This window comes from Leptodactylus fuscus, chromosome 2 (genome assembly GCF_031893055.1).
Source record: "Leptodactylus fuscus isolate aLepFus1 chromosome 2, aLepFus1.hap2, whole genome shotgun sequence".
NCBI classification, from domain to species: domain Eukaryota; kingdom Metazoa; phylum Chordata; class Amphibia; order Anura; family Leptodactylidae; genus Leptodactylus; species Leptodactylus fuscus.
The window spans coordinates 84,054,466-84,072,253 of record NC_134266.1 but is presented as its reverse complement, the minus strand read 5'-3'; the positions used below and the strand labels follow the sequence as shown (position 1 = coordinate 84,072,253).

At 43.2% G+C, this 17,788-nt stretch overlaps 1 protein-coding gene across 2 annotated transcripts in view; it reads left to right on the top strand.

Annotated features, from left to right (window-relative positions):
- Positions 1 to 17,788, top strand: part of PHTF1 (putative homeodomain transcription factor 1) — a 115,733-nt gene that overhangs the window by 82,602 nt on the left and 15,343 nt on the right. For both annotated transcript variants that reach the window (XM_075264085.1, XM_075264084.1), the window contains 2 exons: positions 2,150 to 2,305; positions 16,166 to 16,261. In XM_075264085.1, the coding sequence (XP_075120186.1) occupies positions 2,150 to 2,305; positions 16,166 to 16,261 (252 nt within the window). The remainder of the gene's footprint in view (positions 1 to 2,149; positions 2,306 to 16,165; positions 16,262 to 17,788) is intronic.

Genomic DNA, 17,788 nt, shown 5'->3' with positions numbered 1-17,788 from the left:
CAAACAGAGTCTCCTGAGGTATGCAAAAGCACATTTGGACAAGCCAGCTTCATTTTGGAAGAAGGTCCTGTGGACTTATGAAACAAAGATTGAGTTGTTTGGTCATACAAAAAGGCGTTATGCATGGCATCCAAAAAAAAGAGCATTCCAAGAAAAACACTTGCTACCCACTGTAAAATTTGGTGGAGGTTCCATCATGCTTTGGGGCTGTGTGGCCAATGCCGGCATCGGGAATCTTGTTAAAGTTGAGGGTCGCATGGATTCCACTCAGTATCAGCAGATTCTTGAGAATAATGTTCAAGAATCAGTGACAAAGTTGAAGTTACGCCAGGGATGGATATTTCAGCAAGACAATGATCCAAAACACCGCTCCAAATCGACTCAGGCATTCATGCAGAGGAACAATTACAATGTTCTGGAATGGTCATCCCAGTCCCCAGACCTGGATCTTATTGAACATCTGTGGGATGATTTGAAGCGGGCTATCCATGCTCGGTGACCATCAAACTTAACGGAACTTGAATTGTTTTGTAAAGAGGAATGGTCCAAAATACCTTCATCCAGGATCCAGGAACTGATTAAAAGCTACAGGAAGCGACTAGAGGCTGTTATCTTTGCAAAAGGAGGATCTACTAAATATTAATGTCACTTTTCTGTTGAGGTGCCCATACTTTTGCACTGGTCAAATTTCGGTTTAATGCATATTGCACATTTTCTGTTAGTACAATAAACCTCATTTCAATCCTGAAATATTACTGTGTCCATCAGTTATTAGATATATCAAACTGAAATGGCTGCTGCAAATATACCAAAATATTTAGAACTAAAAATGATTAAGATTAATAGGGGTGCCCAAACTTTTTCACAGGACTCTATCTATCTATCTATCTATCTATCTATCTATCTATCATCCTATGTAAAATTGTACTCTGTATATATACACACACACTGTCGTATACAATTCTGTATAAGGGCAACATGGTATCTCAGTGGTTAGCACTGCAACCTTGCAGCGCTGGAGTCCTGAGTTCGAATAGCGCCAGGAACAACATCTGCAAGGAGTTTGTATGTTCTCCCTGTATTAGTGTGGATTTCCTCCCATACACCAAAAACATACTGATATGGAAAAATGTACATTGTGAGCCCTATATGGGGCTCACAATCTACATAAAAAAATTCTGTATAATACCCACTTATCCTTGTTCTCATAGGGAGGCCAGTGTCATTTCTACTAGTTCCTAGCCCTGGCAGTCTGCAGTCTTACTCTAGCTCCTGTGATGACATCATTGCATCACACCAGTAAGCATGTGGCCGATAGCAGTCTATACAGTGAATGGGGGTGCATGGAGCAAACAATTCCCTTGCATCTCTTAATGAAAAAGACAACCCCATTCAGACATGCACAATCCAAGCAGAATGCAATGAAAACACCATGGACATCATGGAGGGGGTGTCCTAAAAGGGGTCTGTGACTGGACTGCCCTTCTCTACGTTACTTAGTCAGCCATTTATCTCTACACTTATTCACCGATTACTCCTATGATAACAACTGATCAATGAGGATAAATCTGGGTTCACACGGGGTTTTGTTGGACTGGATCTTGAGGTGGAGGCCACCTCAGAATCCGGCCCATAAAATGGCTACAGTGCACTGGCATCCAGTCGCAGCATTCTGCTCCGGATTAGGCCCAAATGAATGGGCCTAGTCGGGAGGGAGGTGTCGTGCTGCGGATTTTGCCGCGGAATCCACCGCAAGAAAGGGCATGTCGCTTCTTTTTTGTTCCCACTCGTGGAAAAAGGAACCCATTGAATGCAATGGGAGGCGGTTTTTTGAGCCAGATTCTGACGCGGATTCCACATAAAAATCCAGCCCAAAAAACCCTGTGTGAACCTGGCTTAAGAGAAACTGGACCCGCTGACTTCATTTTTAAGAGGAGAATTCCCATGATATGTAACAACATCATGAAATTTGTATAATCATAATATCCACTCCAGGGGGATCCCGACCAGTTATCACATGACACTGCAACAAATATTACTAGATTAATAAAAATTTAAATAAAAGAAAAACTGATTTTGAACTAATTTTGGGATACCCTAGTATACAATACAATGATATGTTCTATTACATCTTCTTCACATTGTTCAGGTTCTTCATGGACACCAAACCTTTTTAAACTATGTTTACAACTGGGAGTTACTCATCTGGGAGGCAGCATTACTAATATACCTACTCCGTCTAACCTCTTTAGGATCTGACACCAACAAGAAATACAGTAATGTGTCAATACTACTCACTGAAGAGGTAAGTCCTGAATATATCTCACATCAATAATACATGTTATGGGTCATCATTGATTAGAAAGCTGAATTATCCTGGCATTGTCTGTGACTAAATAATGAATTTATATACTTGTGGTCAAAAACCCACCACACCAGGACACTAAAATGTCCATGAGAGTCTGATCTTCATTTTCAGATGAAGAGACTGCTTTAGTAACTAAACCTGGACTCGGCAGTATACAGTCCCATTGTTCTTGTGACCAAATGCAAGATTGCCTATGTGTGTAGTGGTTAGTGGGATACAGATTGCAAGCCTCTGGGCATAGAACATCCTCTCTTGTAATTTTCTGTACATGGTGTATCTGAAGAGGATACAATTGTCCCTGCGGCTGCAGGAAGATACCTTTCTGTGTTCTGTTGCAATTAGGAATTTAAAAAAACCTACCATTTTTATCATTACAACCTTTGGACATTCACTATTCACTGAATGACATTTCCACAGTGTTGGAAACTGTTCAACTGTCTTTGCTGATAAAAAAAAAAAAAAACACAACTTAAAATTGAGCTTGATTATAAAATATTATGGAAAGAATTTATCAGGCAGAATGGAAAGGGACATAGCAAAATAATTTTAATATTGAGATCTGCATGCATAGTGTAAGAAGGTGAAAGGCAAAGTGCTGGAGTCCCGCTATATCATCCCTAGATCCCTGTGTGTGGTCCAATGTGGGTCTGGGATAGGTTTCAGCCCCAGGTGTGGGTCCTAAGCTTGTTACTTGGCCAGAAAAGGCTGCAGAGCCTGCACTTCAGGGCAGATCATGGGAGGAGGAGAAGTGGCTAGGTCTGTCCTGACATTGAGAGCTTTGGGTGCGGTACAGTGTTTCTTTGGTTGATTCGTATGGTTGGTAGAGAGCCACACATACAGTTAGTATTTTCTGTTTAGTTAGCGCTCAGATGAGCAGGATTTTGTTTGATGTTATTTTGCCTGAAGTTAAGGCTGTATTTTATTTTGCTCATTTCTGTACCCGAATTAAAGGTCTATTTATTTGGCTTTTTCCTTAAATAAACCGCGTTGCTGCAAGATCTGTGTCCCTGTCTATGACTGGTTTGGTCCGCACCACTGCTTCTACTGAGCTACCTTCCCCACAATAGATAGAAAAAACTGGGTGCACAAGTAAGCTGAGTAAACATAAAACAGTGACAAGCAGGGGCAGCCATCCTCCCTCACAACCAGTGGAAGGAACAGTGATCTAAAAGTCAAATGTACCCCAAAATGGTATCAATAAAAACTAAAACTCATCTGCAGAAAACAACCTCTCAACCAGCTCTATCGTCACACAAAATCCTTTTTTTTGTCTCAGAAAATGGTGATAATTGTGGAAAAAACAATAGATTTTTTTCCCAAAATAGGTTTTATTCTGAAAAATTAGTAAAACTTAAAAAGCAATATACATGAGGTATCACCATAATTGTGCCAACCCATACAATAAAAATAACGTTACTTTTTTTAGCTGTATAGCATAGGTAAGTTAGTAAGTTATTGGCATGCCAAAATTTAGTAATTGAAAAATTTAAATTAAAAGGTAAACATCAAATATACAGTAAGTATTAAAAAAAAATCCAAAATTTTGCAAAGTTTTTAAGATTTTGTTAAACATCCTATTGGTGGCAGTCTTTTGTCTTGATCAATTTCTAATGGATAGGACCATGCATGCAGGAACCCAGCCATGATTTCTTTATTGTGGACAAGTTATCAGTGCATATATGAGAAGATAACTGGGCAACCATAAGAAAATCACGACTGGCTTAGTGACAGACCATAGAAACTTCCTGTATTCACTGTCATGTCCATTGGCAACCAAGACAAAAGACTGTCACCACTAAAATGGGGTTAAGGGGATATCGTCACTCCTTAGGGAGAGACTACCATATAGGTGTGTGGAGACTTATTAAGCCTTTAGCACTCCACTGCAAAGGAACATGGGAAGAATATGCAAATCTGTCTTCCATGATGTAATTAGGAAGTCAGGTGCCTCAGTATTGCAAACCAATAGAGGGCGCTCACTGGAGTGTGCAAGCCTGTCTTCCCTGATGTAATTAGGAAGACAGAATCTCAGTGATATGGCCCAATAAAGGCTGCTCCCTGAGAATCTCACTGAGATTCTGTCTTCCTAATTACATCAGGGAAGACAGGCTTGCACATTCCAGTGAGCGCCCTCTATTGGTTTGCAACACTAAGGCACCTGACTTCCTAATTGCATCATGGAAGACAGATTTGCATATTCTTCCCATGACCACTAACATGGTAAGAGATTTTTTTCTTAAAGAAAAAAAACCTTTTTATTTGTGTACATATTTAAATATAGTTATCTTTATGGGAACCCCCTTTAAATTTCTGAATAGCCATATATATTTAAATATATTTATAGCCTTACTTAAGCATAACATACATGCTGAGGTGATCCTTGTTCGCTGGCAATAAAGATGGCTAAATTTAGATCTAACACTTTTGTTACAGATAACATTTTCCTCCATCTGATCAATTCTGTAATCTCTTTGACTTTTACAAACTAATTTGAATCATAGACTCATGAATTGTATTGAGAATACTATTTGAGGAGAACCATGATCACAGTTAGATTGCAAAAACACTATAGTAAATGGAAAATAGTTTTCTGTCTGTTACAATCAGGAAAACCTCAATGGATTAATATAAAAAAAGAGCTCTACATAACTTTTTATTGTTTCTATGAGATTGCATCTGTTTCAGTGCAGCAACATAATATTCTACACCGATGAGCTTTGAGCTGCAGATATACTGTATACAGTCACTGTGAATATAATGTATCAGAGTAGTTTTATATGTATAGTCATAGCAGCCAGTCCCACAAAGACAATGGAGAGATTTATGAAGACTGGTCTTTTAAATACCAGTCTTTATATGCATTGCGCTAAACAGAGTGAAATCTATGCCAGCCAGTGGTGTAACTACCGGGGTAGCAGCTGCCACATGGCCCGGGACATTAGGAGCCCGGGGACAGCCGCTACCGCTGCGTTTTTTTCCCTCCGTTACCGGCTGGAGTAACGTTCCCTATTTACTTATCGGTCCTGGCAGGGCCTACTTCTGGATGCTCCCTGACGTCATATGACCTGGGACCTCACCCCACCCCCCAGTGTGCCTTTCAGGAAAGTGGCAAGAGCAGCGCAAAAACAAGGTTTGCAACTTTTTTATGCTAGAAAACTGGTAGAGATTAATAATAAATCTGCTGAGATGAACATCAGCACCCACACATATAGGGCATTGTTCATACTTTCCTCACAACATGGCAGAACTTAATCAGATTTTCCTTATAATGAGTGTTACAGAGAGTTTTATGGGCTTTTCCCTGTAACAATGTAGAAGAAACTAAATTCCTGATGTGACCTTCTAACAAATTGATGATGTTTTTTTTTATGTCTTATTTACTTGTAGAAACATCAAGGCAATTGAAACTGATAATATACAAGTAGTTACGGGGGCAACATGGTGGCTCAGTGGTTAGCACTGCAGCCTTGCAGTGCTGGAGTCCTGGGTTCGAATCTTGCCAAGGACAACATCTGCAAGGAGTTTGTATGTTCTCCCTGTGTTTGTGTGGATTCCTCCAACACTGATACTGATAGTGAAAAATGTACATTGTGAGCCCTATATGGGGCTCGCAATCTGCATAATATATATATATATATATATATACACTCACCGGCCACTTTATTAGGTACACCATGCTAGTAACGGGTTGGACCCCCTTTTGCCTTCAGAACTGCCTCAATTCTTCGTGGCATAGATTCAACAAGGTGCTGGAAGCATTCCTCAGAGATTTTGGTCCATATTGACATGATGGCATCACACAGTTGCCGCAGATTTGTCGGCTGCACATCCATGATGCGAATCTCCCGTTTCACCACATCCCAAAGATGCTCTATTGGATTGAGATCTGGTGACTGTGGAGGCCATTGGAGTACAGTGAACTCATTGTCATGTTCAAGAAACCAGTCTGAGATGATTCCAGCTTTATGACATGGCGCATTATCCTGCTGAAAGTAGCCATCAGATGTTGGGTACATTGTGGTCATAAAGGGATGGACATGGTCAGCAACAATACTCAGGTAGGCTTTGGCATTGCAACGATGCTCAATTGGTACCAAGGGGCCCAAAGAGTGCCAAGAAAATATTCCCCACACCATGACACCACCACCACCAGCCTGAACCGTTGATACAAGGCAGGATGGATCCATGCTTTCATGTTGTTGACGCCAAATTCTGACCCTACCATCCGAATGTCGCAGCAGAAATCGAGACTCATCAGACCAGGCAACGTTTTTCCAATCTTCAATAGTCCAATTTCGATGAGCTTGTGCAAATTGTAGCCTCAGTTTCCTGTTCTTAGCTGAAAGGAGTGGCACCCGGTGTGGTCTTCTGCTGCTGTAGCCCATCTGCCTCAAAGTTCGACGTACTGTGCGTTCAGAGATGCTCTTCTGGCTACCTTGGTTGTAACGGGTGGCTATTTGAGTCACTGTTGCCTTTCTATCAGCTCGAACCAGTCTGGCCATTCTCCTCTGACCTCTGGCATCAACAACGCATTTCCGCCCACAGAACTGCCGCTCACTGGATGTTTTTTCTTTTTCGGACCATTCTCTGTAAACCCTAGAGATGGTTGTGCGTGAAAATCCCAGTAGATCAGCAGTTTCTGAAATACTCAGACCAGCCCTTCTGGCACCAACAACCATGCCACGTTCAAAGGCACTCAAATCACCTTTCTTCCCCATACTGATGCTCGGTTTGAACTGCAGGAGATTGTCATGACCATGTCTACATGCCTAAATGCACTGAGTTGCCGCCATGTGATTGGCTGATTAGAAATTAAGTGTTAACAAGCAGTTGGACAGGTGTACCTAATAAAGTGGCCGGTGAGTGTATATATATATATATATATATATATATATATATATATATATATATATATATATATATATATACTAGAGGGAGGACCTGGCTTCGCACGGGTATATTACATTTTATGTTTGTGTAGTGGCCCCATAAGAATTGTCCAATTTTGCACTGGTGTATTTTGTATGTGGTTTGTGTGTATGTCCATAAGCGTCATATGATTATGTGTATCTGAGATTTTGAATGTCAGTGAAAAACCTGTGATCAGTTGTTATGGATACCTGGAGTAAAGCTGTATCTAATCCTTCCCCGTGTAGTACTGTGTTTAGATGCAAGTATCCAATCCTTGTTGGTGTGGTACTTTGTGCAGATGCACACATCTAATCCTCTCCGTGTGGTATTGTGTGAAGAGGCGCGTATCTAATCCTCCAGTAAGTGAAACTGTGTGCAGACGCGCATATCTAATGACTCTGGTGTGTGGTACTGTGTGCAGATGCGCGTATCTAATCCTCCCCATGTGGAACTGTGTGCTGAGACGCGTATCTAATTCTCTGGCATGTGGTACTGTGTGCAGAGGCCTGTATCTAATCCTCCAAAGTGTGGTACTGTGTTCAGATGCATGTATCTAATCCTCCCCTGTGAAGTATTGTGTGAAGAGGCGCGTATCTAATCCTACGGCATGTGGAACTGTATATAGACGCGCGTATCTAATCCTACGGCATGTGGTACTGTGTGCAGACCTGCTTATCTAATCCTCTGGTGTGTGGAACTGTGTGCAGATGCACGTATCCAATCCTCCGGCATGTGGTATTGTGTGCAGACGCCTGTATCCAATCCCCCGGGGTATGGTACTGTGTGCAGATGCGCGTATCTAATCCTCCGGCGTGTGAAACTGTGTGCAGATGCACGTATCTAATACTACGCCATGTGGTACAGTATGCAGGTGTGCGTTTCTAATCCTCCGGCGTATGGAACTGTGTGCAGATGTGCATATCCAATCCTCTGGCGTGTGGTACTGTGTGCAGATGCACATATCTAATCCTTCCCCGTGTGACACTGTGTGTAGAAACGCGTATCTAATCCTCTGGCGGTGGTACTATGTGAAGACATGCGTATCTAATCCTCCAGCATGTTGAACTGTGTGCAGATGTGCGTATCTAATCCTCCCCGTGTGGTATTGTGTGAAGAGGCGCGTATCTAATCCTACGGCATGTGGAACTGTGTGTAGACGTGGGTATCTAATCCTACGGCATGTGGTACTGTGTGCAGACGCGTGTATCTAATCCTACGGCATTTGGTACTGTGTGCAGACGCGCTTATCTAATCCTCTGGCTTGTGGTACTGTGTGCAGACGCACGTATCTAATCCTACGGCATGTGGTACTGTGTGCAGACACGCATATCTAATCCTATGGCATGTGGTACTGTGTGCAGACATGCGTATCTAATCCTATGGCATGTGGTACTGTGTGTAGACGCGCGTATTTAATCCTCCCCTGTGTGGTATTGTGTGAAGAGGCGCGTATCTAATCCTACGGCGTGTGGAACTGTGTGTAGACGCACGTATCTAATCCTACGGCATGTGGTACTGTGTGCAGACACGCGTATCTAATCCTATGGCATGTGGTACTGTGTGTAGACGCGCGTATCTAATCCTATGGTGTGTAGAAATGTGTTCAGAAGTGCATATTTAATCCTCTGGTGTGTGGGACTGTGTGCAGACCCATGTATCTAATTCTACGGCATGTGGTACTGTGTGTAGACGCGCGTATCTAATCCTATGGCATGTGGTACTGTGTGCAGATGCGTGTATCTAATTTTATGGTGTGTACAACTGTGTGAAGACACGTGTATCTAATCCTCCCCTGTGTGGTATTGTGTGAAGAGGCGCGTATCTAATTCTACGGCGTGTGGAACTGTGTGTAGACACGTGTGTCCAATCCCCCGGCATGTGGTACTGTGTGCAGACACGCGTATCTAATCCTATGGCATGTGGTACTGTGTGTAGACGCGCGTATCTAATCCTCCCCCGTGTGGTACTGTGTGCAGACGCGCGTATCTAATCCTCCCCCGTGTGATACTGTGTGCTGAGACGCGTATCTAATTCTCTGGCTTGTGGTACTGTATGCAGAGGCATGTATCTAATCCTCCAAAGTGTGGTACTGTGTGCAAACACACGTATCTAATCCTCCCCTGTGTGGTATTGTGTGAAGAGGCGCGTATCTAATCCTTCGGCATGTGGAACTATGTGTAGATGCGCGTATCTAATCCTACGGTATGTGGTACTCTGTGCAGACGCGTGTATCTAATCCTATGGCGTGTACAAATGTGTGCAGACGCGCGTAGCTAATCCTCTGGAGTGTGGAACTGTGTGTAGATGCCTGTATTTAATCCTTCGGCATGTGGAACCGTGTGCAGATGCACGTATCAAATCCTTCAGTGTATGGAACTGTGTGCAGAAGTGCGTATTTAATCCTCTGGTGTGTGGGACTGTGTGCAGACCCATGTATCTAATCCTCTGGCGTGTGATACTGTGTGCTAATCTGTGTATCTAATTCTCTGATGCATGTATCTCAGTTTGGATATCAGTGTTGTATTGTGCATGTGGAGTGACCGTGTGTATTGCAGTTGGAATATGAGTGAAAGTCTTGCAGGTTTGTATTGGCTAAGGGGTGGGGGGTGGGGGCACTGTGTTTGGAATGCTGTATCTCAGCAACGGTACGTCCGAGCGAGTTGGAGTTTCATCTTAAACCTTCCCGGATATCTGAAGTATCTCTGTACCAAATTTGGTGAAGGTCGGTCCAGTCGTTTGGTTCGCATTAGAGAACAGACAGACAAGAATTAATTTTTATAATATAGAGAGATATATATCTATATCTATACTAGAGGGAGGACCCGGCTTCGCACGGGTATATTACATTTTATGTTTGTGTAGTGGCCCCATAAGAAATGTCCAATTTTGCACTGGTGTATTTTGTATGTGGTTTGTGTGTATGTCCATAAGCGTCATGTGATTGTGTGTATCTCATTTTGGATATCAGTGAAAAACCTATGATCAGTTGTTATGGATACCTGGAGTAAAACTGTATCTAATCCTTCCCCGTGTAGTACTGTGTTTAGACTCAAGTATCTAATCCTTGTTGGTGTGGTACTGTTTGCAGATGCACATATCTAATCCTCCGGCGTGTGGTACTGTGTGCAGATGTGTGTATCTAATCCTCCCCTGTGTGGCATTGTGTGAAGAGGCACGTATCTAATCCTCCGGTAAGTGAAACTGTGTGCAGACGTGCATATCTAATCTTACGGCATGTGGTACTATGTGCAGATGCGCATATCTAATCTTCTGGCGTTGTGGTACCGTGTGCAGACAGGTGTATCTAATCCTCTGGCGTGAGGTACTTTGTGCAGATGCGCGTATCTAATCCTCCCCAGTGTGGTACTGTGTGCTGAGACGCGTATCTAATTATCTGGCATGTGGTACTGTGTGCAGAGGCATGTATCTAATCCAGCCAAAGTGTGGTACTGTGTGAAGAGGCGCGTATCTAATCCTACGGCGTGTGGAACTGTGTGTAGACACGCGTATCTAATCCTACAGCATGTAGTACTGTATGCAGACGCATGTATCTAATCCTATAGCGTGTACAACTGTGTGAAGACGTGCGTATCTCATCGTCTGGCATGTGAAACTGTAAGCAGACGCGTGTATCTAATCCTACGGCATGTAGTACTGTGTGCAGACGTGCTTATCTAATCCTCTGGTGTGTGGAACTGTGTGCAGATGTGCGTATCTAATCCTACGGCATGTGGTACTGTGTGCAGATGCGCGTATCTAATCCTCTGGCGTGTGGTACTGAGTGCTGAGACGCGTATCTAATTCTCTGGCTTGTGGTACTGTGTGCAGAGGCATATATCTAATCCTCCAAAGTGTGGTACTGTGTGCAGACACACGTATCTAATCCTCCCCTGTGTGGTATTGTGTGAAGAGGCACATATCTAATCCTGAGGCATGTGGTACTTTGTGCAGATGCGCATATCTAATCCTCCCCGTGTTGTACTGTGTGCTTAGACACGTATCTAATTCTCTGGCTTGTGGTACTGTGTGCAGACACACGTATCTAATCCTCACCTGTGTGGTATTGTGTTAAGAGGCACGTATCTAATCCTGCCGCATGTCGAACTGTGTGTAGACACGCGTATCTAATCCTACGGCATGTGTTACTGTGTGCAGACGCATATATCTAATCCTCTGGCGTGGGGTACTGTGTGCAGACGCACGTATCTAATCCTCCCTGTGTGGTACTGTGTGCTTAGACACGTATCTAATTCTCTGGCTTGTGGTACTGTGTGCAGAGGCATGTATCTAATCCTCCAAAGTGTGGTACTGTATTCAGGCACACGTATCTAATCCTCCCCTGTGTGGTATTGTGTGAAGAGGCGTGTATCTAATCCTATTGCGTGTGGAACTGTGTGTAGACGTGCGTATCTAATCCTACGGCATGTGGTACTGTGTGCAGACGCGCGTATCTAATCCTCTGGCGTGTGGTACTGTGTGCAGATGTGTGTATCTAATCCTCTGGCATGTGGTACTGTGTGCAGATGTGCGTATCTAATCCTCTCCTGTGTGGTACTGTGTGCAGATGCGCGTATCTAATCCTCTGGCATGTGGTACTATGTGCAGATGAGCGTATCTAATCCTCCCCCGTGTGGTACTGTGTGCTGAGACGCACATCTAATTCTCTGACTTGTGGTACTGTGTGCAGAGGCATGTATCTAATCCTCCAAAGTGTGGTACTGTGTGCAGACACACGTATCTAATCCTCCCGTGTGGTATTGTGTGAAGAGGCGCGTATCTAATCCTACGGCGTGGGGAACTGTGTGTAGACACACATATCTAATCCTGCGGCATGTGGTACTGTGTGCAGATGTGCATATCTTATGCTCTGGTGTGTGGAACTGTGTGTAGACACGTGTATCTAATCCTATGGCGTGTACAACTGTCTGCAGACGCGCGTATCTAATCCTCTGGAGTGTGGAACTGTGTGTAGACGCGTGTATCTAATCCAACGACATGTGGTACTGTGTGCAGACGTGCAAATCTTATGCTCTGGTGCGTGGAACTGTGTGCAGATGCATGTATCCAATCCTTTGGCATGTGGTACTGTGTGCAGACGCATGTATCCAATCCCCCGGGGTGTGGTACTTTGTGCAGACGCGTGTATCTAAACCTTCGGCATGTGGAACTGTGTGCAGACGCACGTATCAAATCCTTCAGTGTGTGGAACTGTGTGCAGAAGCGCGTATGTAATCCTCTGGTTTGTGGGACTGCGTGCAGACGCATGTATCCAATCCCCCGGGGTGTGGTACTTTGTGCAGACGCGTGTATCTAATCCTTCGGCATGTGGAACTGTGTGCAGACGCATGTATCAAATCCTTCAGTGTGTGGAACTGTGTGCAGAAGTGCGTATTTAATCCTCTGGTTTGTGGGACTGTGTGCAGACGTGTGTATCTAATCTTCTGGAGTGTGATACTGTTTGCTGATCTGTGTATCTAATCCTCTGATGCATGTATCTCAGTTTGGATATCAGTGTTGTATTGTGCATGTGGAGTGACCATGTGTATTGCAGTTGGAATATGAGTGAAAGACTTGCAGGTTTGTATTGGCTAATGGGGGGGGGGCACTGTGTTTGGAATGCTGTATCTCAGCAACGGTACGTCCGAGTGAGTTGTAGTCTCATCTTAAACCTTCCCGGATACCTGAAGTATCTCTGTACCAAATTTGGTGAAGATCGGTCCAGTCGTTTGGTTCGCATTAGAGCACAGACAGACAGACAGACAGACAGACAGACAGAAATTCATTTTTATAATATAGGGAGATATATATATATATATATATATATAGATATATATATATATATATATATATATATATATATATATATATATATATATATTAGAGGGAGGACCCGGCTTCGCACGGGTATATTACATGTTATGTTTGTGTAGTGGCCCCATAAGAATTGTCCAATTTTGCACTGGTGTATTTTGTATGTTGTTTTTGTGTATGTCCATAAGCGTCATGTGATTATGTGTATCTCATTTTGGATGTCAGTGAAAAACCTGTGATCAGTTGTTATGGATACCTGGAGTAAAGCTGTATCTAATCCTTCCCCGTGTAGTACTGTGTTTAGATGCAAGTATCCAATCCTTGTTGGTGTGGTACTGTGTGCAGATGCACATATCTAATCCTCCCCGTGTGGTATTGTGTGAAGAGGCGCGTATCTAATCCTCCAGTAAGTGAAACTGTGTGCAGACGCGCATATCTAATGACTCTAGCGTGCGGTACTGTGTGCAGATGCGCGTATCTAATACTCTGGCGTGTGGTACTGTGTGCAGATGCACGTATCTAATCCTCCCCTGTGTGGTATTGTGTGAAGAGGCGCGTATCTAATCCTTTGGCGTGTGGAACTATGTGTAGACGCGCGTATCTAATCCTACTGCATGTGGTACTGTCTGCAGACGCGTGTATCTAATCCTATGGCGTGTACAACTGTGTGCAGACGCGCGTATCTAATCCTCTGGAATGTGGAACTGTGTGTAGACGCGTGTATCTAATCCTACGGCATGTGGTACTCTGTGCAGACGCGTGTATCTAATCCTATGGCGTGTACAAATGTGTGCAGACACACGTATCTAATGCTCTGGAGTGTGGAACTGTGTGTAGATGCCTGTATCTAATCCTTCGGCATGTGGAACCGTGTGCAGACGCGTGTATCAAATCCTTCAGTGTGTGGAACTGTGTGCAGAAATGCGTATTTAATCCTCTGGTGTGTGGGACTGTGTGGAGACCTGTGTATCTAATCCTCTGGCGTGTGATACTGTGTGCTGATCTGTGTATCTAATCCTCTGGAGTGTGGAACTGTGTGTAGACGCCTGTATCTAATGCTTCGGCATGTGGAACCGTGTGCAGGCGCACGTATCTAATCCTATGGCATGTGGTACTGTGTGCAGAAGTGCGTATTTAGTCCTCTGGTGTGTGGGACTGTGTGCAGACCCGTGTATCTAATCCTATGGCGTGTACAACTGTGTGAAGACACGTGTATCTAATCCTCCCCTGTATGGTATTGTGTGTAGACGCGCGTATCCAATCCCCCGGCATGTGGTACTGTGTGCAGATGCGCGTATCTAATCCTATGGCATGTGGTACTGTGTGTAGACGCGCGTATCTAATCCTCCCCCGTGTGGTACTGTGTGCAGACGTGCATATCTAATCCTTTGGCGTGTGGAACTATGTGTAGACGCGCGTATCTAATCCTACTGCATGTGGTACTGTGTGCAGACGCGTGTATCTAATCCTATGGCATGTACAACTGTGTGCAGACGCGCGTATCTAATCCTCTGGAATGTGGAACTGTGTGCAGACGCGCGTATCTAATCCTCTGGAATGTGGAACTGTGTGCAGACGCGTGTATCTAATCCTATGGCGTGTACAAATGTGTGCAGATGCACGTATCTAATGCTCTGGAGTGTGGAACTGTGTGTAGATGCCTGTATCTAATCCTTCGGCATGTGGAACCGTGTGCAGACGCGTGTATCAAATCCTTCAGTGTGTGGAACTGTGTGCAGAAATGCGTATTTAATCCTCTGGTGTGTGGGACTGTGTGGAGACCTGTGTATCTAATCCTCTGGCGTGTGATACTGTGTGCTGATCTGTGTATCTAATCCTCTGGAGTGTGGAACTGTGTGTAGACGCCTGTATCTAATGCTTCGGCATGTGGAACCGTGTGCAGGCGCACGTATCTAATCCTATGGCATGTGGTACTGTGTGCAGAAGTGCGTATTTAATCCTCTGGTGTGTGGGACTGTGTGCAGACCCGTGTATCTAATCCTATGGCGTGTACAACTGTGTGAAGACACGTGTATCTAATCCTCCCCTGTATGGTATTGTGTGTAGACGCGCGTATCCAATCCCCCGGCATGTGGTACTGTGTGCAGATGCGCGTATCTAATCCTATGGCATGTGGTACTGTGTGTAGATGCGCGTATCTAATCCTCCCCCGTGTGGTACTGTGTGCAGACGTGCATATCTAATCCTTTGGCGTGTGGAACTATGTGTAGACGCGCGTATCTAATCCTACTACATGTGGTACTGTGTGCAGACGCGTGTATCTAATCCTATGGCATGTACAACTGTGTGCAGACGCGCGTATCTAATCCTCTGGAATGTGGAACTGTGTGCAGACGCGCGTATCTAATCCTCTGGAATGTGGAACTGTGTGCAGACGCGTGTATCTAATCCTATGGCGTGTACAAATGTGTTCAGATGCATGTATCTAATGCTCTGGAGTGTGGAACTGTGTGTAGATGCCTGTATCTAATCCTTCGGCATGTGGAACCGTGTGCAGACGCGTGTATCAAATCCTTCAGTGTGTGGAACTGTGTGCAGAAATGCGTATTTAATCCTCTGGTGTGTGGGACTGTGTGCAGACCCATGTATCTAATCCTCTGGCATGTGATACTGTGTGCTGATCTGTGTATCTAATCCTCTGATGCGTGTATCTCAGTTTGGATATTAGTGTTGTATTGTGCATGTGGAGTGACCATGTGTATTGCAGTTGGAATATGAGTGAAAGACTTGCAGGTTTGTATTGGCTAAGGGGGGGGGGGGGGGCACTGTGTTTGGAATGCTGTATCTCAGCAACGGTACGTCCGAGCGAGTTGGAGTCTTGTTTTAAACCTTCCCGGATACCTGAAGTATCTCTGTACCAAATTTGGTGAAGATCGGTCCAGTCGTTTGGTTCGCATTAGAGTACAGACAGACAGACGGACAGACAGACAGACAGACAAGAATTCATTTTTATAAGATAGGGAGATATATACTTACAAGTAGTTAAGTTGGTTGTGACATCTACTATTAATAATAACCATTCTTAAAACTCTTTGCATCCTTTTTCTTCTTAAGATCAACCTATATCTCAAAATGGAAAAGAAGCCAAACAAGAAGGAACAGCTCAGTATTGTGAATAATGTTCTAAAATTGTCTTCCAAACTTATCAAGGTATGTATATGTAACATGCTTGAGCTTCATCAGTTTTTTATTGAAATTTTAATAATAGTTTTTTTCTCATCACTTGAATTGTTCTTCACATTACTTCGGTAGAAACAACTATACGATATGAATATATTCTCATTTAGGAATGTTCTCTTGCTCATGGAATATAGTATTTCCAGACTTAGTATGGATTTAGCAATGAGAAATGAAAAAATATTAGCGCCTGATCCTATATAGTGTAGTCTTCATGAACTAAATCAGAACAAATTGCTATTGGCAGAGAAAAGCCATGTTACACACCATTATAAACTGTTGCTGTTTCTCCATTAAATAAATCTATTTCAACCTATTTTGCTCTTCTGGATCAACACTGTTGGAGTATAGGTTGGACTTGGGCCACGTGAAATGTTAATGCAATCCGACATCATACAAGAACACAGAACATATAAAGAGTCCATGCAGCACAGTAGCGTACCATCAGCAGGGTACCAGCAGTTAAGTGATATCATGAATAGCCCCCATAGGTCACGCAGTTACCAAGTCATTGACATTGTTGAAGAGAGAGATTGTGCAGGGAATAAATGACGTTTTAAACTTTTCACTGAAGCAGCAGAGCTAGATGAGCCTTCCAGTGAAGGTGCTTTGTTGTCCGGGGAGAACCTGATGGAGAAGGTGTGTGGGGTTCACCTTGATCATATTTAGTTGCCTTAGGCTTCTCTGCTATATGGTACCCTCACACTTGTCAAAATGATACCCAGCCACTGCTCCAGCCTTGTTGATCAGCTTATTAATCTTTTTAGCATCCCTTGAACAAGCGTTGTTCTTCCCCCCCGATCAGTGTCACATAGAACAGGGCCCCAGAAACCACTCATTGGTGGAAGATTGCTAATAACTCCTTACACACCTTAACCCCTTAGTGACCAGCCTATTTTGGACCTTAATGACCAAGCCAAATTTTGGAAATTTGCCCTGTGTCACTTTATCAGTGAATAATTCTGTAACAGTATATCACATCCAAGCGATTCTGATATTGTTTTTTCGTGACATGTTGTACTTTACTGAGAAGGTAAAATTAGACTGATATAACTTGCGTAAATTTATTTAAAAACTCGCAAATGCTGAAAATTTTGAAAATTTTTCAATGTTTTCCATTTTTAGCTGCAATATCTCACATATACACAATAATACAGGGCAAAAAAGTTAGTAGTTATATACTTCCAAATGTTCCTTTTGTGTTTCAAGCATATTTGAAATAATTTTAGCATATTTAAGTAACTTAGACAATTTACAAGTTTATCAAGTTTATAAGCAAATTTTGGAAATTTTGAGTTTGTCATTTTTTCCTGTACCAAGCTATCTTTGCAGACAGGAATTGGTGGAATAATGACAGAACCTCGCATTAAATGACCCAATTTGGAAAACTAGACCCCTTCAGGTATTCTTTGAGGGGTATAGTGAGTATTTTGATCAAATAAATATTGTTTTGCACAAATTATTACAAATGATGAAAAAAATGACATTTTCATTTTCTTC